We start from the raw sequence: 22,918 nt of genomic DNA on the forward strand, positions 1-22,918 counted from the left end.
GGTTTTTCAGACCGGTTATACACTTATACCCTAAGTAAGTATATAAGCAAACCCTGATTTTTTTCAATATTCTCTAATCTCTACTTCTCTTCTCCGCCTCTAAGCTCCAATCTTCTGCACAGTACACACTACACACTCCAGCAATCCTCCACATGGCATACTCCACTCCACTCCACTCCACTCACTCCACTCCACTACATTCCATCTTCAAGTCTCCACACGGCAGCACCCAGTAGCTCCACCCACAATGAGTTGACAATCCAGCAGCAGCAACTATAGCACCATTCAACATCCATTTCTTGTTTTGTCGATAGTCCAGCGGTAGCACCATTCAACATCCATTTCTTGTTTTGCCGACAGTCCAGCAACAGCACCATTAAGCATCCATTCGCATCTCATCGACAGTCCAACAACATCACCATTTCACGTTTCGCCAACAATCCAACAGCACCATTCATCATCCATTTCATCGACAGTCCAACAACATGCTCAACCTCAAGCTGCACCCCTGCTCCAGCACCAACATCTTCTAATTCAATAGCAGATCCAACTCCAATCAATAAATAAAATAAAAGAGAGGAGATCTGATCGAACGGCGGAGAGAGAAACCTCTGCTAATCCCAAAGTCACTGCTTGCTTTGCTCTCGTCCGAGGAAACAAATTTTCGTTTTGTCTATTTGAGAAAATCTAGCTGTGGCTTAGGTGTTGTTCAAGTTGGCGTACTTGGTTAAACGAAGAGGAAGAAAATTAGTTAAAAAACCGGTTTGAAAACTGAACCGAATATTCGATTTGGTTTGCAACCGGTTTTTAACTGAAATCGGACCGGTTTTCGGTTTACAATTTCTCTAAACCAAAAAACCGGTTCGATTAACCGGATTATCCCACCCCTACCTATTAATAACTTTCAAGTAATCCAACATTCCCTAAACTAAACGCCCCTAATAATTCTACCTTATAACAAATGTTTGATATCATATGGCTAGTCATCATTTACATTTGATACAATCAATGGTGCCTCGGAGCCAACAAAAACCCCAACAAGCGGCAATTTAAGATGCTAATCTACTCTTTTACCTGGTTCAAATATTATTGCAGATATCTAGATACATAGGTGCCCCGGGTCGGGACTGGTTTTGAGCAAGGATATTGTTCAATATGTGTATAAAGTTGCCGATATTAAATGATTATGAACAAAAACAGAAACTCTAGTAGATGCTATGAAGTGGGCTCATTACAGTAGAGGCCCTAATCCAGGTAGAGGATGACATAAGCGGACATTATTGAAGTTAAATTTAAGTTCTATAAATTAACCGAGTTCGACTCAACACGGAAAAACTCTTCAAGAAATAATCCTGCCTTATGCAATTTCTATATATCTTATGCAATTTGAATTCTAGATAAGCATTACGACGCATGTCGCCGCGCATACATTTACTTGTTACATCAGTAGGCTGGGCTGGATGAGATAATCATGAGGGTGAAATTGCTGGGCAGACTAATGGCTCCCCCACATGGGACCTATGCAATTTCTCATATACACACAGATTGGTCTTTTAAAATCTGCCGATTTCATCAAATCACAACTGCTTAGATGCAAAAGAGAAGTATCAAATTAAAGGTCCTAGAAATCTGGTACTATATACTTTTTTTATACAGTCAAAAACTTGATCTAAAGTCACATTAACAGTAAATGGGGGTTTATTTGATATCACCAGATACAATGGGAAAAATCATTTACAGTAAAAACATCCAAGCTGCCTGAATGACAAATTCACATTATGCTACACTTGTCTTTCGATTTTGTGTCAGGCTTGGGAGTTGAAGACAAAGAATTTCTGCCACCATTTCTCGCAACCTGCAATACGAAATTTTCTTATTTGTTGGAATGTCGTGTTTTGCTATAATACAAAGGAAATATATGTAAGCAACCGAGTCTGCCAGACTGTAGAGGAAAAATACTGAAGGGAAAGAAAGACATCAACGTTATAGATAGATGTTTGCTGTGAAGTCAAATTTCTACACGAAATGCCTATAAGAATGAAATGTTTGATTTATCATCCGAGATATTCAGCAAAAAAAGTGAAAGGCATGTACTCAAACAAATTAGTGGAATGCCAGAAATCAATCATAACCATTAAATTTTTGAATTACTTCAAGGAATTACTCCAACGCTGTTGCCAAGCAAGCCCAACCCCACCAAAAAGAATAAGTCAAATTGATGCTCATAGGGAACTAATGTTTAAAAACAAGTCACTACATTTCAAACTGCCAAACTAGTTTACTGATATCACATCTTGGCAAAGGAGCTGTCCAAATCAGCCAGATGAACCCATATATAGACACACTCAACATCTGATCAGCCATGCAAGTAATTCAGATTTAATACGGAGTTATTGTAAAACATCAAAGCAGGATGAGGTTTCTACCTGGGGACCTGTTATCAGTCTTGAACTGCCACTAGTGGGTGGCGGTTGTGAATTAGAATGTTGTGGCTGTTGTTCAAACTCCTGCTGCTGCAGAGCTATCGCCAATTGTAGATCAGAACTGCCACAATGATACACGTCATTTCAATATAAATCTAAAGTCCAGATGGACTATGTCAAGACCCAAGATTACTCACTTATGAAAACATCAATGCTAGATATTCTGCATGCTAAATTGTGAAAGATATTTCTTTTCTAAAAATTTGGGGGTGCCTTAATTTCTTCAATCATGTTTTTGCATAATCATGGTTTAAGTTATTTTTAATACCATGCATTAGTATATACCAGTAGAGGTCCTAATGGATTAGATAATTGAAAAAAAGATTTAAAGTAATTTTCAAGAAATAGCTTAGTTTGACCAAAACAAAAGTTCAAGCTGCCCAAGAGAATGAAAATGAAGTGAGAAGTCTTACAAGAGACTATTAGCAAAGAGTAAAATCTAGTAGTAAAAAATGCAGAGGTTACAAATGCCATGTGAGCTCTTCTATACTATTTGTGATACTAATTAAGATCTACTCAATGTAGGTATCGGAAAAAAAAGTTAGGATAATTACTTCATATCTAACCCTGCTTGTGCTGCAGTATCAATGCTGGCAAGATAGTCCTGAGACATGCAAAATAAAATAATTTAAAAAAATTCATTGATGAATTAATGACAAGTCATAATAGCATAATTTATACCGAAAAGAAATACATACAGCAGTACTAGCCATAGCACCATGTTCATCCCACGGATCATTTGCATGACTTTCCACTTTAAATTCCTTGAAATTACCCGTCATAAAAAGTGTATCTCCATTGACCTGAAAGTATATGTAAGTTAATTTTTTTTATTTTTTTCTTTTTTTTTTTTTTTTTTTTTTTTTTTTTGTTTTTTTTTATTTTTCATTAGATTTTTTAGTCTTTTTATTCTTTTAATACATTTTATACTTTTTTTTTTATTTTTTTTTTTTATATTTTTTTTATTATATTTATTATATATTTTTTTTTTTTTGTTTTTGTTGTTTTTTTTTTTTTTTTTTTTTATTTTTTTTATATTTTATATAATTTTTTTATTTTTTCTTTATTTCTTTTTTTTTATTTCTTCTTTTTTTTTGTTTTTTTTTTTTTTATTTTTTTTTTTTATTCTTAATATTTTTTTTTTTTTTTTTTTAATAATTATTATATTTTTTTTTTTTTTTTATATTTTAATTATTATATTTAATTTATATTTATTATATGGATTAAATTTTTTTTTTTTTTTTTTTTTTTTTATTGATTAGATTTTTTATTTTATTTATTTTTTTTAGTATTTAATTCATTTTTTTCATTTTTTTTTGTTTTCAAGTTCTTTTATTATTCTTTTTTTTTTTTTTTTTTTCTTTTTTTTTTTTTTTTTATTTAATTCAATTTAATTATATTATTTTATTATTTTATGAAATTTAATATTATATCTGATTTTTATTATATTATTCTTTTTTCTTGTCTTGTCTTTTTTTTTTGTAATGTTATTTCATTTTAAGTATTTTTTTTTTTTTTATTTTTTTTTTTCTTTTTTAATTTTTGTTTTTTTTTTTTTTTTTTATATTATTTATTTTATTTTTTTTGTTTTTATTTTATTTTATTTTTTTTTTTTTAATATTATTTTTTTTTTTTAATTTTAATTTTATCTTTTTTGTTTTTTTTTTTTTTTATTTTTTTTTTTTTTTTTTTTTTTTTTTTTTTTTTTTTTTTGTTTTTGTTTTTATTTTTTTTTTTTTTATTTTTTGTTTTTTTAATTTAATTTATTTTATTATTTTTTTTTTTTTTATTTTTTTTCTTTTCAATTTTTTTTTGTTTTGTTTTTTTTTCTTTTTTTTTATTTTTCTTATTTTTTTTTTTCTTTTTTATTTTATTGATTTTAATTTATTTTTTTTTTATTATATTATTTTATTAAATCTAATTTTTAATTTTTTTTTTTTTTTTTTTTTTTTTTTTTTTTTAAATAATTTATTTTTTTTTTTTTTACTTCTTTTTTTTCATCATTTTTTTTTTGTTTTTAAATTTTTTTATTATTTATTTTATTAATAATAATATTATTTTTTTTTTTTTTATTATTTTTTTATTCTTTTTTCCTAAATTTTTTTTAAATTTTTTTTTTTTTTTTTTGTTTTTTGTAAATTCTATCTTTCTTTATTTTTTTTTTTTTTTTTTTTTTTTATGGTTGTTTATTTTTTTTTTTTTTATTTTTTCCTCAACAATTAAAAGCAGGGAGCATTATATATTTTATGCACTGTATATTACCTTAATAATAGAAAAAAATATTTAAAGGAAATGATGAGTAAAGATTCTAAGTAAAGAATTATGTGTAGTTAAATGATTTATGTTACTTTTATTTTACTTCTTTGTGAAAATCTCCATTTATAGAGATTCAGATTTCATAAGGATTTCAATTATAAAAATTCAATTTGATTTTGTATTCTTTTAGCCATATTGTTTTTACTCTCTTCAGCGAAGATAAATGATTTCATTCAAATATTTTAATAAATTTATTGAAATGAAAATGTATTTTCTAAATTAGTGTCATCTCAAACTATCATTTTTTTATTTTATAGGAAACATGGAGTATATAGAAAATGAGAATAAAATTTTACAATTGTGGACCAAGTGTCCACTGCAAGAGTGATAGATCTTTACAAAAAATCAGAAAGAACATTGTGTAATCTGTGCAATATGAACACCTAAAAGAGAGAAAGATAGCAACAGCCCATAATCCACAAACAAGTAGAACACATCATCTCAAACTGTCATATTACAATTGATGCAAGGAAAAATTATTAATTTATTTTTCAAAAATGGAAATTCTAATAAATAAATAATAATAATAGAAATTTGTAATATCCAATTTTCATAAAAAGAATATGTAAAGGTAACACATAAACTTAACATTTAAAGAGGCACTTCCTTTCCTGATGATTCATTATGACAGAACTGTCACATAAGAATTCAAATGAAAAGATACACAAAATTAAAAATGAATCTTGACTTGAAAAATAACAGCCCATAGAAAGAATTGAGCTGATTTTTTTCTTTCAGTGAAATTTAACTTGATTAAAATAAAAGAAGTCATCAAATATTTGCACTTTATTCATGATTGCCAAGACAACAGAAAATTAACAATAAATAAGAATATTAAAATATATATTATTTACTAAAATAAAATTAAAATTCCAAATCTGTACTAAATTCTTATGAAAACGTAAGTTGTAAAAAAAAAAAAAATAATAATTTTGCTTAATTATGGTTGAACATTTTTCCTGACATGTTAGTATCACATAATGTGTTTAAGTAAACTATAAATATCATGGAAGTATGACAAAATGTGTTTATGTAAAAGATAAATTTTTATTGCTAAAAGTGGTATACTGTGCAGGGACCATAAAAGAAATTGACTTTTGAGACTTGGATTTATCGTAGGGTCAGATAAAGAAGTCTTTATTTTGTATAAATTCCAATAATCCAGATTAAAGCACGATTTTTGTGTGTGTGTGTGTGTTTGTAGACACTATTTTGTCAACTAGTATAAGAATCAGCTGTCAAAACACAACCTGGGACCTTATTCAATGAACTGATTCTCTGAAGAAGTTTGTTCAATAGACAGTTTTACCTCATTTAGTTTCTCCCAGACCAAATCAGGCTGATTGATGTAACCTTGGTCTGTCGCTAAAAGATATAGCTCACCATCATACTGCAAACAGAATGAGATTTGGTAGATCCTTTAGATTTAAACTTGAGAAAATAAGGAAACTTGAACTAAAATAACATAGGCATTTTCTCCAAATAGTCACCAGCTATAAGTGTAGATGGCCATTCACAATCAACAAGTTTACTAACTGATTTTTTATTTTATTTCATTTTTATTTATTTATTTTTTATGATAAGACAAAATTACAAAAAGAATTATGGAAGAAACTATATTCCAGCTCCTATCTACCTTAAACATGGTGCTGAAGTGATTATTACGGAAGAAAACACAAAGTTCTCTTTCTTTAAGACCATCTTGTAAGCAAAAGAGGCTGCAAAAAATAATAATCAGAATTACACAAAGGACTTCCTTCTACCGGCAGAATAAATTATTAGACTCTTCAAGATATTAGGACTTCTATATAACCAAATAGTGGCATACCCATAAAAGGTCAATTGACTAGCATTGTTCTTCAAAAAGTTCTTGATAAGTTCCCCTGAGTGAATTAAGATCAGAGAAAAAGAATTAGAATAATATCAAGAATGCACAATATGAACACAAAGTGAATATACACAACCTACACCTTATTGGCTAAGGAGCATCAACCAATCACCTACCTTGTTGTGAAGTAATTTCATCCTTAGACCTTGCAGCATCTGATGTGCTTTTGTCAGCTTGCTCTGCAAGAATCACCTCACCTTCATACACAGGCTCCCGGTCTCCATATGTGCCAGTTCCTGAATCTAATATACATTCCTCTCCTTCATATATGGGTTCACTGTCATCAACACTTGAAGTAAAAGTTTCAGGCAAATCTGTGTGCTGTATTCTGCCACTAGATGAATCCGAATCAGCATTAGGAACAGATAGGCATGAAACTTCTTCTGTGCTACACCAACTAAGATTATCAACTGGTTCATGGACATCAGTTGCAGAAGCGGATAGATTATCAACTTTTGCATCCCCTTGAGAAATATCCACATGTGTCTCCACCATAGATGCGGCATCTTTTCCAGCAGAAAGAGAAACTGCTTCTTCAACCTGGACCAATGTTTCAACACCACTCTTCTCAACCAAATTGTTACAGAGGATATGATCTACAGATGTTATTTTCGATGACTGATCAAGTATAACACTCCCATCAGTCTTTGAGGCTGAACATGCTTCTCTGCCTAAAACACTCTCAAAAGTTGCGAGGTTATTATTACCCTGATTGCTCAAGGCAGTGAAATTATCTGACATGGAAGCTTCAGGCGGATGTAAACTTTGATTCTTATCACCATTGTGCCCCTCTAATGTATGTACAGTATCTGAAGGCAATATTTTTTTAGAACATGTACTTTCATCTGAACTGATAGACATAGTCACTCCACTAACACTTGGTGCACGAGAATCACCCAATGAAATTGGCATTTCAGTTTCTGACAATTTCAAGACTCTCGATAGCTCTTCTTCTTCCTCAAGATCCCCTTTTCTTCCTGTTGACTGATCAGGGGTCGAATGGGGAGAATCATCAAAAGATTTGGTTTTTGAAAGGCATGGAGAAGGAACTCCCAGAGTTGCAGTTGTTGCAGCAGCAAAATCAATACAATCTTCTTCAGAGTTACTTTTACTTTCACCTCCCATGGTTTCCAGTGCTACAAGCTCCCCCATCAGAGAATTGTAGGACTTGGACCCAATTGCAATAGCTGTATCATAATCCTGGTACATGCACATAATATAAACTAGTTAGCCACACCCAAGGTATGCATGGTATAGTTCTTAATATTAAATCATGACATACCAACCACATTACAACAAAAGATTCCGTTCCAACAAAGAACCAAAGTCCTAGCCAGCATACAAATAAGTAAATCAAGAACCAATAGAGAGAAAAGCTTCATAGCCCACACTGCTACACCTGATTGAAACCGAGCAAAAAATTGTAGAACTCAACTCATGTTGATAAATTGGCATGTCGAACACTTTAGGGCACCAATCTCATATTTTTTTCAACTCTTAACATTCATATTTTGAGTCATAAACAAATAACCTTCATTTCCTCAAAACTATGTGAATTATGAAGGTGCTATGGAATTTTATCAAGAACTCATCTTGTTATCACTTTCATCAATTGCTCTACATAGAAAATGACAATCATAGCAGTAAGAATGTACAATTAGTTATGCCCCAATTCAAACATTATGTGTAGAATAATAGAATTTTAAGAGTTGTTACATCCACCAGCCTATGCCCATATCAACATAAAAGCGCATACTAGTTATGAAAAATTGGTGAAATCATGGAAAAGAAACAACACAAGCACTGTCCCCAAGTAAGCCAGGGAAGGGAGCCTTCTCAAAACTAATCATGGTTACACGTTTGGAATAGTCTTCGGTGCCCAAACCTCCAACCAGAGTGATAGATCAGACTGGAACTATAATAATTATTGGGACCAATGTGGCCTGAAAAAGCATACCTGGGGATCAACTATCCAACCATGATACAGGGGAATGTCAAGTAGATCAAATATGGCACACTCCCGTGTGAACTCAAAATCATCTATCCTGTAAATGTGATGTTATTTCAATAAGAACTTAAGAGGAATAGAATTGACAACTATAAATGAGAGACAGAGGTCTAACCTCCTAAACTTAATATTTACATCAATCCCAGTTGCAAGGCGTGGAAGTAAATCAATAGCATCTGCGATATTCTGCTCTTGATTTTCAACATACCCTGCATCTTTATTCTGCATCTGAAAAAGGTGTCAATACCAAGTAAAACCAGCAAAGACATCTAAGAGTAATCAAAATATCAAATTATTACATTGACATTACTGTTAGATTCAATCAACCGGTCAGCCACCAGTGCAAGCAATTTCTCCTGTGATACTTCGCCTGTATCTGGACTTAGTTTTAGATCATTCTTCAACAAAAGAACGTTACCTATTGCAAGCCCAGAGGTTGACAACTCAATATTATGATTACAAAGAGAAGGAAAGAAAAAAAAAAAAAAAACACCACAGGATTAGTGCATATAATAGCTATTCAACTTAAATGCAATATTCTTTTGCTTTCTTGTAAACAACAGCACCAGTAAGAGCAACAAGTAATCAATCTTCTTTTAATACCACCCAAATTCTCAGCATTTAAATTGGTGACCAGAAGAATTAATAATCAAGCAAAAAACAAAACTGCAGAAATGAAGAACAATGGAGAAATTTGGAACCCTAGAAAAAAGTCAGACTAATGAGACAATCACCTCAAAGGATTAACAATAAAACGACACTCCATCCTAAAAAAATATATATAAATAAGGACAAAGGAAAGTAAAATTAAATAAACATTCTTGAGAATCTATAAAAAAATAACAATTAAGAAATAAAGAAGCAAAAGAATACTTGAAAAAGTGATTGTTAGGTTGCTAAAAAGTGAATTCCAACCTTCTCTGAAACTCAATGGAAAGTTAAGTTAAAAACCCTTCCACATTTACCATGCACTGCAAAGAAAACACTCTCCACATTCTTGGCAACCAAGCACAATTTTCAACATCAGATCAAAAAATTACTTCAGTTATAATTCCTCAATTCTCTCAAAAGCCAAATTTGAGAATATTAAACATTCAATTGCATATAAAGCATTTACAAATAAAGTAACAGAAAACCTGAGACTCAAAAAACAAAAACAAAAACAAAAATCAACAAAAAACCACCACCCTCCACTTCTCAGTAAATCAAAATAACCTAGATGATACCACAAGTAACCATAAACCACTTTTCATCAGTTGACAAAAGAAAAATAAAAAAGAAACCGAAATAGCAATCAAATCTTCATTTTCATTACAAGAATTTCCAATCCATTATGCATGATATACTATTTGCTTCACTACAATAAACTCTTCACTTTCTAGGTCCCAGCCAACATTAACCCTGGATCTCAAAAGCTCAAGTAATTTTGCAGTCTAATTATTTTCAGAAACCATATGGCAACAGAAAATCAACTATTACACAATCATATATAGTGATGATTAAATAAATAAATAAACAAATAGCAAAATAATTCCAATCATATATAGGCAACAGGACCCTGCACAGAAAAGAGGAGAGACAATAGAATCTTCAACCACAAGTAAAATCAGATCTACATTAACGAATTCAGAAGCAATCATTTATAACCTCTCAGCAGAAAAATTCCAACTTACTATAGAATAACGAACAATCTAACGACTTATAAAAGGTAAGAAATGAACCTTCACTCAATCAGTGCCTAGCGCAACTGATTTGGCTTATTTAAATGAAAATTTCACATTCTTGATAAGAAAACATCTTATGATTCAGAGAAACTCCACTTTTTTCTCCTTCCAAACGGCTCGCACATCAAACAACATTTTATCGTTAATCACATAAAAAGTGATAAAAAACGAAATCACACTATCTTTCAAGCTATCACCGCTAGTCTCTGGACTGCATCAGTACCATTTCCATTGGAAACAAAATAGAGGAAACTTCCCTACTTGCTTGGAACCTAAAGCAAACATTGAAGACTACAAATTATGCCTAATGCAACAATCATCTCACTAATTGATTATAAGTTTTCCACTATTTTTTCAGAAAAAGTTCATGATAATAATTAAAAAAATTAACAATATAGATACATTTAACCAACGGAATTAACCAAACAGCATAATTCAGTTTCAAAAATTGATCAAAAACAAAATTTCATTCATTTGCTTCAACTGACTAAAGAGAAATGAACTTGCCACTCCCATGGAGATCAGACAGACACTGAAACCTAACATCCAACACTTCCGAAAATGAGAAACCTATAAGTTTCATTCAATTACATCATGCCACGTTGCAATTAATTACGGCTTGATTAAACGAACATAATTAACTCATTAATCAATTGAATCGAAATCACTTCAACGAATAGAAAACAAACGTTTTTTTTCTTACCTAAACAAATTAAGCATTTTAACTAAAACTTCCTTCTTTTCATTGTCTAGACAAACAAATTAAATTGAAAAAAAAAGTGAAACCCTAACGAGGGAGGAGAGAAATTACAGATGGCGAGGAGAGGACAAGGTCCATTGTCGTTTTGGAGGATAATTGGCGTGGTTCGACCAAAGAACTGTATAGTCTTGGTTTTGTGCATGCACTCTTTCATCACTGATTGTTGTTGCTGCTGCGGTTCTTCGCCCGATTCAGCCATTAATTGTTTCTATGGATTTGAAAAACGAACAATTTAGAAGAAAATGATGATTGCGATTTGATCACACCAAAGACTTCAAAACGACTCCGGTTTTCTGGAGAGAGAGAGAGAGAAAGAGCGACTTTTAAAATAATTTTTTTTCTTTTGAGTGCGAGAGATAACAAGAGAGGCAAGAGAGAGAAGTTAGTTTACATTTAAGATTTAGGCAGAGAGAAGTTTGGAGCAATGTTATGAAAATCGGACCAGATAATGACCTATTTAAGGGTGCGGTTTTCGGTTTGACCGGTTGGATCGATCGGTTGGACTGTAATTTATAAAATTTTAGTCCCTAAAGGTTTGAAATTCATCAAAAACACCCTTAATACTCCCTTAAGGTTTGAAATCTGTCTAAAACACCCCTGTCACGAGAAGATTATGGTGAGTGGTGGCAGCAGCGACGATCGACAACCAATCGAAGCTGGAATCTTGGGGCTTTTGATGTGTAGGTGCTGGCGACTCTGACGGTGGTGTTAGGGAGTTCCATCGGCGTCGGAAGTCAACGGAATCAACAAAAGAAATCCGACGTCGTGTTAACTTTAGGTGGACGGCAAGCGACGAAGATCAGACGAAGGCCACCAAAAATGGATGGGTTTGGTCGTGGAGATGCCGTCACGTCAAATGGGGGTGTTTTCTCCATCGAAAGATGTCGGAATCCGGCAGGATTGAGCTACGATTGGACCGCGATTGGACTGCGACTCGGCAGTATTCCAGCGGTCCAACCGCGGCTCAATCCAGTTTAATGGTAAATGCCGGTTTTTACAATATACCAGACCAAAAATACCGCCGGTTGCCAGTCAAACTGGTTCGACCGGGCGGTCCGGTCTAGTTTTCAGAACACTGGTTCGGAGATGTGGGCTGGCAACACTTTTCCTTTTTTTTTTTCTTCCCTTTCTTTCTTTCTTTCTTTCTTTCTTTTAGGTTTATATTTAGAGGGAATGATTCTCCCACTTATGGTTTGGCTTAATGACACTTCTCCACCTGAAAAGTTTGAAAATGACACTTTTCATCTATCATTCAAATTTGTTAGTAAAATCTATTAATTGACATGGTATAAACAGTGCAAAGACGAAAATAATCTTCTCTCTTCTTTTTCTTTCTCCTTAGCCAACTCTATTCTCTTTCTATTTTCTTGTTTTCTTTTCTACTTCTTCACCTTCACCAGCTCCAAACCCAGCGAAATTATGCACAGAGGTCTTTCGTTAGCTCCTCCTCCATTCTCTCATATTCGTATCCTCCTTCACATTCACTTCATAACTATCGGCATCAACAACCTCCACCTCTCCTATTAGAGTAGGTGTCATAGAGTCAATCAATTTATTGTAATTGATTCTAATGTATCATGATTATAAATTAATAATGGCATTATTTATATTGTGTAAATCGTATTTTATATATGTAATAATATATGCCCTTAGAGTGATAGAACCGTGACGAGGGAATCAAGCATTTTAAGTCTTGATCGTGAGATCCCTATGAGTATATATGGTGGTTATTATAGAAATGTTCGTAGCCTTAATATTATTCTAATTTAGGGAACAAATAATATGGTAAAACTATCATAGCATTGAATGACCTTACTAAAGGGTAGTGACATGTCTCACATGTCAAGGTTGTTTGGTAACAACCTAGTACAATGCGTGGGTGCCTGTTGGTTGTAAGTTCACTAGATTGACCCATTAGAGGATTCTATGTAGATGGTAAACCTAGTGTCTATAGAACAAATCCTCTTACGGATGGTGGTGCATGTGATCCTAAGACTTGAGATCACTAGAGTGTCGTGTGTACGTAGTGATGTAGCTTGACACTAGCCTAACGTAGTCCTTTTTAGGATTATCAGTATGGTTGTGATTGGCTACATCATGAATTATACAATGGCTATGGTGGATCAACAAAGGATTCATCACTCCTAATTAAGGGAGTAGTTATCTCACCGCATAGTTTGGTTATATGACAATGATCATAAATCTGTGGCTACAGTGGAATTGAGTTGTCGCTTAAATCTGATTTAATTTTGGTTGTTAGTTTGATAACCAAACACCAAATACATCAAAGGTGTGATCTGAGGATGACACTATTTCTGTACCTCAGCCTTGATGAGATAACGGATGATGAAACGGTTGGATTGGGTGGTAACCATATTGTTGAACGGTATCATTTCTTCGTTGATTTATACTTGTTAAGTGGCCATGACACCTTGCTAGAGGCCAATCTCGATTTGTGTGTAATAAGACGATTAATTGGCGGTAATAAGTAATAAATGAGAGAGATTCAAACAATATGGGTAATCAATAATAAGCAATAAATGAGAGAGACGTAAATATGAATGTGAGCAATACATATTAGTATGACGACGATGCTTCAAGTAAGTATGAGATGAGTAATAAATGAGTTGACAGAGAAAGCTCAAAGATTTATAGTGGTTCGGAGCTCTATCTACAAGCCTCCTGCATCTATTTCTTCAAGGCAACCTGCTTGAAGTTCCACCAGAATCGAATTTCGCCTTTACACTAGTTTTCATAGGATTTCGCCTTTATAATAGTTTGACAGGATTTCACCTCTAGATTTACAGGATTTCGTCCACAAAGTGTTTGATAAAAAAGTGTGAGAAAGATTGTCTTTTAACTTAGGCTTGAACACACAATAAGAACAATACTCTCAAAGGATAACAAATGAATACAAGAGAGTGATGCTTCGATTTGGATTTTTAGCTCAAGGGATTATGTGAGAATGTTTTGATATGACTTAAATCTCTGATATTCTCTCAGCTTTTCCAAGCATTGAAGTGCTCTATTTAAGCTTGACTTCTCCTTTGGTTGCAAAGAGCCATTGCTGCATTTAATGCATGTTTGAAAAGCCTACAGACATAAAGGAATGGTCATTCCATTATCACAAACGATCGTTCTTGACATCAACGATCAATTCGTACAACTTTAGGGCTTCTAGTATGGTCGTTCCACCATAAGGGAACGGTCGTACCATCATCACAAATGGTCATTCCACTATGAGGAATGATTTGACCATTGGCTTCTTAAAATCCGTAAAAATTACAGTAGCATGAACAGCTACCTGGAACGTTGACGTTAAGCCAAAAACGATCTTTGAGTGTGAATGGTTGTTCCACCACGGAGAATGGTTGTTCCACTTTTGGTACTTGAATCTTCAAGGCTTGTATTCCAAGATTCGTCAAAGGCGCGAAGAGTTTGAGTTTTGAGAGTTTTGACTTTTGACTTGGATGGAATGAGCATGCTGCTTTGGTTATGCTAGTGTGAGTGGCTTGGCTCCATTTTGGACAGAAGCATGCACAGTCACACGAAATGTTGTTGTGCTAAGAGGAACGTGCATCTATGCAACTTTAATACAAAGGAACAATTGTTCCTTTATCCTACACGGTTGTTCCAAAGGGAAAAGCTACATTTTGTTTTTGGTTATGACTCTTTGTCATACCTAAGCATATTTGTTATAAATCAATCAACTCTCTGATTTAGTTTTGGCACATTAAAATGTCAGGAATTAATCATAGCATAACGTAGCAGAATTCAAAAATTAATTAATTAAAACCTAAAGCCCAAAATCCTTATAAGAGATTAAACGCTATTTACATGCCATAAAGAGATAAACGAACCATTCAAGGTTTTGATTTCATACCAAACGTAGGCAGCTCCTTCAATTGATTGTAGAAAACACTACCACTTCAAGGGTAGAAGTGAACGAATGAAAATCCACACGAAGACAAGAATCCACACAAGATCAATTTGCTAGAATGATGATGGTAGTTCAAAGAAGATGAATGGAAGAAAAATTTCTAAGAGAAATTTTGTTCTCTCTCGGCTTGGGCAGTAAGGCTCTTTCTTATGACAGATTACGTAAAGTTGCCTTTTTATAAGGCAACCCTAATCTCCCATTTGGAATATTTTCCAAAAATATCCCCCATCAAATATTTATTCCTAAATAATTAGATATAGTTTTTTTCCGAAGAAGGAATTAGATGGGTATTTAATTATCATTGTTTTATTCATTCAATAATAATAATAATTCAATATTTAAAACATATATATATATAACGATTCTTTATTTATTTAAAATATATATACACCAACATATATATTTAAATAAATATGTAATCTTACAAATTAAATCCAATATGAAATTGGACACATGCGACAACCTTTCTAGAAAATTTAATTGTTCCATAAGATTTACCAAAATACCCCTTCGTTTTGAAAAGACAAAATTACTCCTATTTGTTATCTTTCTTAAATTGTCTTTTAAGTGTGTGTCACGTAGGCTCCTTATCATATCGGCAGTGGGTAATACTGCGATTAACACCTTATGAATCGTCTCATTACACATAGACCAAGATTGGCCTCTAGCAAGGTATCATGGCCACTCGATGGATTCGGATTCAACGAATTAGCTATCTGTCAATGGTATGGTTATCGTGTAACTCAAAATTTTCATCATCTATTATCTCATCAAGGTTTGAAGCACATAAATGATGTCAGTTTCAAGTATGAATCACCTTGACATATTCATATTCAATTATTGGACCAATTGACTAAATGAGCTATTAGAGTAGGTGCACTAGAGCCAACGTTTTAGCTCTTGTAAACTCATTTTAATGAATGAATAAAAGACATTTCTTATTTATGAGCATATATGCTATAACATCTATTTACTACGTGTAAAGAAAATAGTATATATCCTTAGAAAGGTTGAAACTAGTGATAAGGAAATTAAGTATTATAAATCTTAACTATGAGAACCCTATGAGCATAAATGGTGGCCCTTCTTGTCATGGTATAAATCTGACAAAGGACATAGATTATACAGAGAGACTATCATCGCGTTGAACGACCCTATCAAAAGGTAGTGTCAAATCTCACATGTCAAGGTTGTCGGCAACAACCTGGTGCAATGCATGGGTACTTGCTTGTGCAAGTCCACTGGAATGACCCATCAGAGGATTCCACACAAGATGGTAAGTGTTTGTGGAATATATATCCTCTTACAGATGGTGGTGCATGTGGTCCTTCGACTTGAGATCACCAAAGCACTGTGTGTAAATATCAATGTGATTTGACACCAGCCTAACGTTGTCTCTCTTAGGGATTACTAGAACGGTGGTGATTAGTTACATCGAGAAGTACACTATGGCTATGGTGGATCAACAAATGATTTATCACTCTTCGTTACATGATATCTTATCTCGACGAGATATTTGGTTAAGAACTACAACCTAAAATCCGTGGCCACGATGGAATCGAGGTAGTGCTCGAATCCAATTTCATATAGTCGTTAGATTTGAGAACCAAATATAAAATATGTCAAGGTAGCTTTTGAGGTAGACACTATTTCTATACCTCAAACGTTGATGAGATATAAGATGATGAAATAGATCGAATTGCATGGTAACCATAATGTAGACAAGGTAAGCCTAATCAATTATTCTTTACTTACCGGAGAATCATGATGCCTTGGTTGGTGTAAGAAAACACTAATTACTTGATACTTAATTAGTTATCGGGACACTACCGGCAAAGTAAAGAGCCTTCAGGTCACACACATAGAAGGTAGTTAAGTGAAAAATGGAAATGGAAGGACAATCATATCCTTGGGCCAAAAGGGTATTTCAGTAATTTGGGAGTCAAGGGCATTTTCATCATCATGGGCGAAAAGGGCACTCTGGTAATTTTGCTAAGGGGTTGACGCCATTATCCAATTTATTGGAAGAGGATTTAGCAAAATTGGATTCATATTAATTTTAATTAATGTGGAGATACATTTAATTTAATATTATATATAAATATATATATATATAATATATATAATATATATATATATATATATATATATATATATATAATATATATATTATTAATAAATGTATTTTTTTAATTTGTTATATATATTTATGGAATTAATAAATACATTTATTTAATATCTCTAAGAGATATTATCCTATTTAAATATTAAATACTAAATCAAATAAATAAATGTATTTATTTAATTCCATAAATATATATAAACAAATTAAATAAATACATTTATTTAATATATATATATATATAAATAAATGTATTTATTTAATTTGTTTATATATATTTATGGAATTAAATAAATAGTTTTATTTATTTGATTTAGTATTTAATATTTAAATAGGATAATATCTCTTAGAGATATTATCCTTTCCTTTTAGGATTAGTGGAATCCTTCTAAGATAAGAATTCAAGGATCGTAATCCTTATTGAATTCCTAATTGGAGTTACACTATAAAAGGAAGAGGGTTTTTAGTTTGAGTATGAATTCTTTTTGGCAAAAATAGTTTGAAATAAAATTGGACTATTCTCTCTCTCTCTCTCTCTCTCTCTCCCCCATTCACTCCAAACCCTAGCCACCCTTGAGAGTTCTCTCTCTTAATTTCCACCACCTTCATTTAAGCCCTCTGATTGTTCTTGTAGTCAATCCTAGGGTGATCCTGAGCCTCCCTTTGTGTGGATACCGACAGACTCAATCCTACATTAGATTGATAGTGACTAGTTGGAGAGATCCAGAGGAGGAGCCGCCAACGGAGGTATATCACATAGAGTAATGCTACAGTTACTGACGGGTGTGCACCGAATTTGTGCACCGAATGATGTGGCACAATCCTGACCGTTGATTTATTATCAGTGAATATTAATCAACGGTCAGGATTTTGCCACGTCATTCGGTGCACAAATTCGGTGTAAACTTTTCGGTAACTCTATCATTTTCCTATCCCATAACCTTGTATGGTTGTTATTTTTATGTTGATTAATTAGCCGAAATCGTGATCTTGGGTAAGGGAATCATGCCATGGCAAGAATAAAATTTTTAATATTCCGTGCTTGCCACGACACGGTTCCTACACGAGCAACAACTCGATTCCACTATAGCCACAGATTTAAGGTCATTGCCTTTTATTGAATATCTAACTAAGACAATTTTTCTTGTACCCAAAAGTGATGAATCCTTTGTCGACCCACCATAGCCATAGTGTACTTCTCAATATAGCCAATCACTACCATATTGATAACCCTAGATAGGATTATGTTTGGATAGTGTCAAACTACATCAATGTTTACACATAACACTCTGGTGATCTCAAGTCTAAGGATCACATGCACTACCATTCGTTAGAGGATGTATTCTATAGACATTGGGGTTACTATCTATATAAAATCCTTTGTATGGTCTAGTCCAGTGAACTCATGAATAACAAGCATCCATGCGTTGCACCAAGTTGTCACCAAACAACTTTGACATGCAAGATCTGTCACTACCTTTCGACAGGGTTGTTCAACACTATGAGAGCCTTACCGTATTATTTGTGCACTAAGTTAGAATAATACTAGGGCTATGGATATTTCTAGAATGACTACCAAATGTGCTCATAGGGATCTCACAATCAAGATTTATAACTGCTTGTTTCCCTCGTCACTATTCCGCTATTCTACGGACACATATTATCACATACATATGGAGTATGATTTACATAATATAAACGATGCCTTTTATTAATATAATAACATGATGCATAGAGTCAATATACAACATATGATTGGCTCTAGGGCACATACTCTAACAATTTTCCACTTGCACCTATAGCCAATCATTTATGTATTTAATACCAAATGAAGCTAGGTGTTTATCATGCTTCTGCTGCGGTAGAGCTTTCATAAGTGGGTCTACAATGTTGTCATCGGTAGGTACTCTACTTGTTTGCACATCTCTTCTTTGAACAATTTCCTTGATTTGGTGGAATCGCCTGAGTATGTGTTTGGATCTTTGATGAAACCGTGGTTCTTTGGCCTAAGCAATGTCCCCATTGTTGTCACAGAATAACTCTACTAGTTCAACAATGTTGGGAACCACACCAAGTTCCATAATGAACTTCTTGATCCAAGTTGCCTCTTTGGCTACATCTGATACTACAATGTACTTAACCTCTATTGTAGAATCAGCTATGGTATTCTACTTTGAGCTTTTCCAGCTCATTGCAGCTCCATTGAGACAAAAGACAAAACCTAATTGCGATCGATAATCATCTCTGTCAGTTTGAAAATTGGCATCACTGTATCCTCTTACAATGAGTTCATGTTCTCTTCTATAAACCAAGAAAATATCCTTAGTCCTCTTGAAATACTTAAGAATGTTCTTGACTGTTATCCAGTGATGCTCACTTAGATCCAATTAATATCTACTACAAGTGCTTAATGCATAAGAGACATTAATTCAAGTACATAATATGGCATACATTATAGATCCAATAGCAGACTCATATGGGATCATATTCATCTTCTCTCCCTCTTTGGGTGTTTTAGGATACATGTCCTTTAAGAGATAAACACCATGTGACATAAGAAGAAATCCTTTCTTGGATTCTTCCATACTGAATCTCCTCAATACCTTGTCGATGTATGTACTCTGATTTAGGCCAAGCAACCTACGTGATCTATCTCGATAAATCTTGATATCAAGGATGTAGATTGCTTCTCTTAAGTCCTTCATGGAGAAGTACTTGGATAACCAAGTCTTTACCGTCTACAAGTTTCGTATATCATTCCCAATTAGTAGTATGATGTCAACATACAATACTAGGCATGCCACTGCACTTCCACTGAACTTTTTATAAACACAAGGCTTATCTTTGCTCTTGATGAAACCGAATTCCTTAACAGCTTCATCAAAACAAATGTTCCAGCTCCTAGATGCTTGCTTGAGTCCATAAATGGACCTTTGCAACTTGCATACCTTTTCTTCTTGTCCTTCAAGAATGAATCTATTAGGTTGTCTCATATAGACATCTTTTTCAAGGTTTCCATTCAGGAAAGCAATTTTGACATCCATTTGCCAAATCTCGTAATTGTGGTATGCAACTATTGTAGGTTTACCGATCTATTAACATAGTGAAAATTTTAAAAAATAAAGATCCAGAAACCCTAACCCATGGCCTTTATGCCTGTTTCACATTATTAAAAATACAATCAAATCGACGAGTTGTAAAAACCATACCAACATTAAAGGCTCCTTTGATGAGATTGGAATCGCTACCACTCCAAGGTAGGATTGTACTAACGGTATCCACATGAAGGCAGGACGAGTGATCACCTTACGGTCTCAAGTGCTAGCAAGACATGCAAGGATCAAGGATGCAAAATTTTTCTTTTTGGAAAAATTCTCTTCTCCACCTACGTGAGAAAGAGAGAAGGGAGGCTATGGTTTTTGTTTTTGCAAAAAGGTTATCGCATTTTAATTTTAGTTGCACTTAGATAGTGCACACTAAAACCTAATCTAATATGGAATAGCAATCTACTTATTCCATATTTAGATTAGCTTTATTCCATTACCAAACAAGACATTTTAATTCAAATTTGAATTCCTTTTTTATCTCGGATTTCCAAATCAAATTCTTGAAGGAGTAGAATCCATCGGATAAGTGTCAGTTTTGCTTCTTGCTTTGCCAAAAGATGCTTGAGCACTGAATGATCTGTGTAGAAAATGACCTTGGCACCTAGCAAAAACTTGATGTGTGGTTTGACAAACATGCATATGTAGCAAGTATATTAGTTGCAAAAAGTAATAATATGATGAGTAGAGTATCTTTCCCACAAGGATTGAGTGCTAAGTGCCGATTTTCCTAATTTTATAACTAATTGAAGAACACAAAAATATTGGATTTGCAGGAGCTACTAAAAACTAAATTACAACAAAATATAAGAGACAACTAAAATTAACACAACAAAAGTAATTCAACAACGAAATTCCAATTCAAAAAAAGAGGTTAGGGTTTGATTTCACCAAGTTACTCCAATCCAACCTATAAATCCTATTATTCTCAAATTCACATGCAAGGATTACAAATTAGACTCCCTATGTTGTAAAATATACCTTCTCAGGCTATATTTCACTACTTATCCTATTAGACTTCTGCACCCAACAAAATGAAATTCAATAGTTCAAAGTCCCTTAAGCAAGTGGAATCTTATCAAGATTTCATAGATTGCGTTTATCTATCTCTAGTTTTTGCTCAATCTATGGTGTTTATCTCAAGAAGCTAATACATGAATCTTTTCTCAGTCTCATCATGCTCAACACTCATTTGAATAAAAAACCCAACATTCAAATGCATTAAGAACAAAGATAAACACTTAATCCAAGCAATAGAATCCAAAAACAACAAGATAATATAGATTAAATAATTGTAAACTAACATCCATCAAAACCCTAACTCAAAAACAAGTTAGTTCATGCTCAAAATAAAAATAAACAGCAAATACATAAAGAAATCAAAGTTCAACATAATAAAAGAAGAAAGGGAAAATAAATCTTCTCTAATTTGGAGACCCAAATCCTTCCAATCTTCTTCTCCTCTCCCTAATTCCTAAAATGTCAACCTCCTCTCAAAAATGACTAACTTTTCTTTAAATAGTAGCCGAAAACCCTAGGACAAAACGCTGTAAAAGGAAAACACCTAGTTTTTACCAAACGTAAAAATCCAGTTTTCGCCGTGACAAAGAAAAAATCTCATCACGGCATTGACTTGAATTGAATTGGTTCGTGGTTCCAGAGGCTATCTTGCCACGGTGAAGAAAAAACTTGCCGCGGTGAAATTTTGATCTTCTTTGCTGAATTTATAGAACTGCCTTTCGCTCACTTCTTCACTTGAATCTTCGATCTTCTTGATCTCTAATAGGAAAAAACTCTGAGGGTGCTTGCAATTAGCATAAGAATTTTGCACTGGATTTCAGATCTAGAAACTTATTTTTGCTCTATTTTGCTCTAATTGCATGTTTTGGCCTGAAACATAAAATATGCATAATTAAGTAACAATTCAGGCACAAAACTCATAAGAAGTATCCGAAAATCCTTCAAAAAAATCAAATAGAAAATAGTATAATCCTAGAATTATCAAATACCCCCAAACTTAAGGTATGCTCGTCCTCGAGCATCAAAAACAAAGTGAAACAAAAGAAAAATAACATAAAACTGAAATAACAAAGGAAAATTAAAATCGAACATAAAAGAAATGTCTAGAATTGATTGCAAAAGCAAGTCTAAAAAATTGTTGATACATTATTACAAGAAAATGATTAGCACTCCAAAAAGTCACAAATTGAATTGATTATCTTTCTTTATTGGTCCCCTAAGTAAGTAATCCCCACTTCAATCCATCTTCTGACTTCCCGAATTATTTTATGTAGAAATGTAAAAATTTATCAAATGGTGGTAGACTACATAAGCCTAAGTATTGAACTACTCTCCTAATGTAGGCTATACATCGCTAAGGATCAATAGGTCTTTGTAAGTTTGTAATGTTAGGCTTGGGTAAGTGGTTCCGAAGAAAAGATAGGAAAAACAAAATAAGAGAACTTGGTTTTCCTCATGCAAACACAAAGAGCTACATTGGTCCCATTTTCTTTCTCAATCGCCAACGAAAAGTTTCAACCCTTTTTACAACCCCCAAACTTATGAATTTCTTA

At 33.1% G+C, this 22,918-nt stretch overlaps 1 protein-coding gene across 3 annotated transcripts; it reads right to left on the reverse strand.

Moving 5' to 3' along the window:
- Window positions 1-1,426: 1,426 nt before the first annotated feature.
- Window positions 1,427-11,583, reverse strand: LOC116142539. 3 transcript variants are annotated; one of them, XM_031427970.1, is made up of 12 exons: window positions 11,231-11,583; window positions 8,995-9,113; window positions 8,811-8,923; window positions 8,645-8,732; window positions 6,804-7,887; window positions 6,628-6,682; window positions 6,436-6,517; window positions 6,109-6,189; window positions 3,182-3,286; window positions 3,038-3,087; window positions 2,427-2,544; window positions 1,427-1,855 (listed from the first exon to the last, which is right to left on the reverse strand). In XM_031427970.1, the coding sequence occupies exons 1-12, from the start codon at window positions 11,376-11,378 to the stop codon at window positions 1,772-1,774; spliced, it is 2,127 nt and encodes a 708-aa protein (XP_031283830.1). In that variant the 5' UTR covers window positions 11,379-11,583; the 3' UTR covers window positions 1,427-1,771. The 3 variants fall into 3 exon arrangements, with proteins under 3 accessions (XP_031283830.1, XP_031283831.1, XP_031283832.1); XM_031427971.1 differs by having other exon boundaries at window positions 1,428-1,855; window positions 8,811-8,917; window positions 11,231-11,582; XM_031427972.1 differs by lacking the exon at window positions 11,231-11,583 and adding an exon at window positions 10,417-10,447 and having other exon boundaries at window positions 1,430-1,855.
- Window positions 11,584-22,918: the final 11,335 nt, after the last annotated feature.

The sequence above is a fragment of the Pistacia vera genome, unplaced genomic scaffold (genome assembly GCF_008641045.1).
Source record: "Pistacia vera cultivar Batoury unplaced genomic scaffold, PisVer_v2 Contig412, whole genome shotgun sequence".
In the NCBI taxonomy this organism is placed as follows: domain Eukaryota; kingdom Viridiplantae; phylum Streptophyta; class Magnoliopsida; order Sapindales; family Anacardiaceae; genus Pistacia; species Pistacia vera.

Bases quoted from the DNA above. Each gene is read 5' to 3' on its own strand.
- LOC116142539 (XM_031427970.1), bottom strand. From the start codon at position 11,378: ATGGCTGAATCGGGCGAAGAACCGCAGCAGCAACAACAATCAGTGATG. The intron at 9,114-11,230 runs GTAATTTCTCTC...GGCTTGCAATAG, and splicing joins TTGTCCTCTCCTCGCCATCT to GTAACGTTCTTTTGTTGAAG. The intron at 8,924-8,994 runs GTAATAATTTGA...CACCTTTTTCAG, and splicing joins AATCTAACAGTAATGTCAAT to ATGCAGAATAAAGATGCAGG.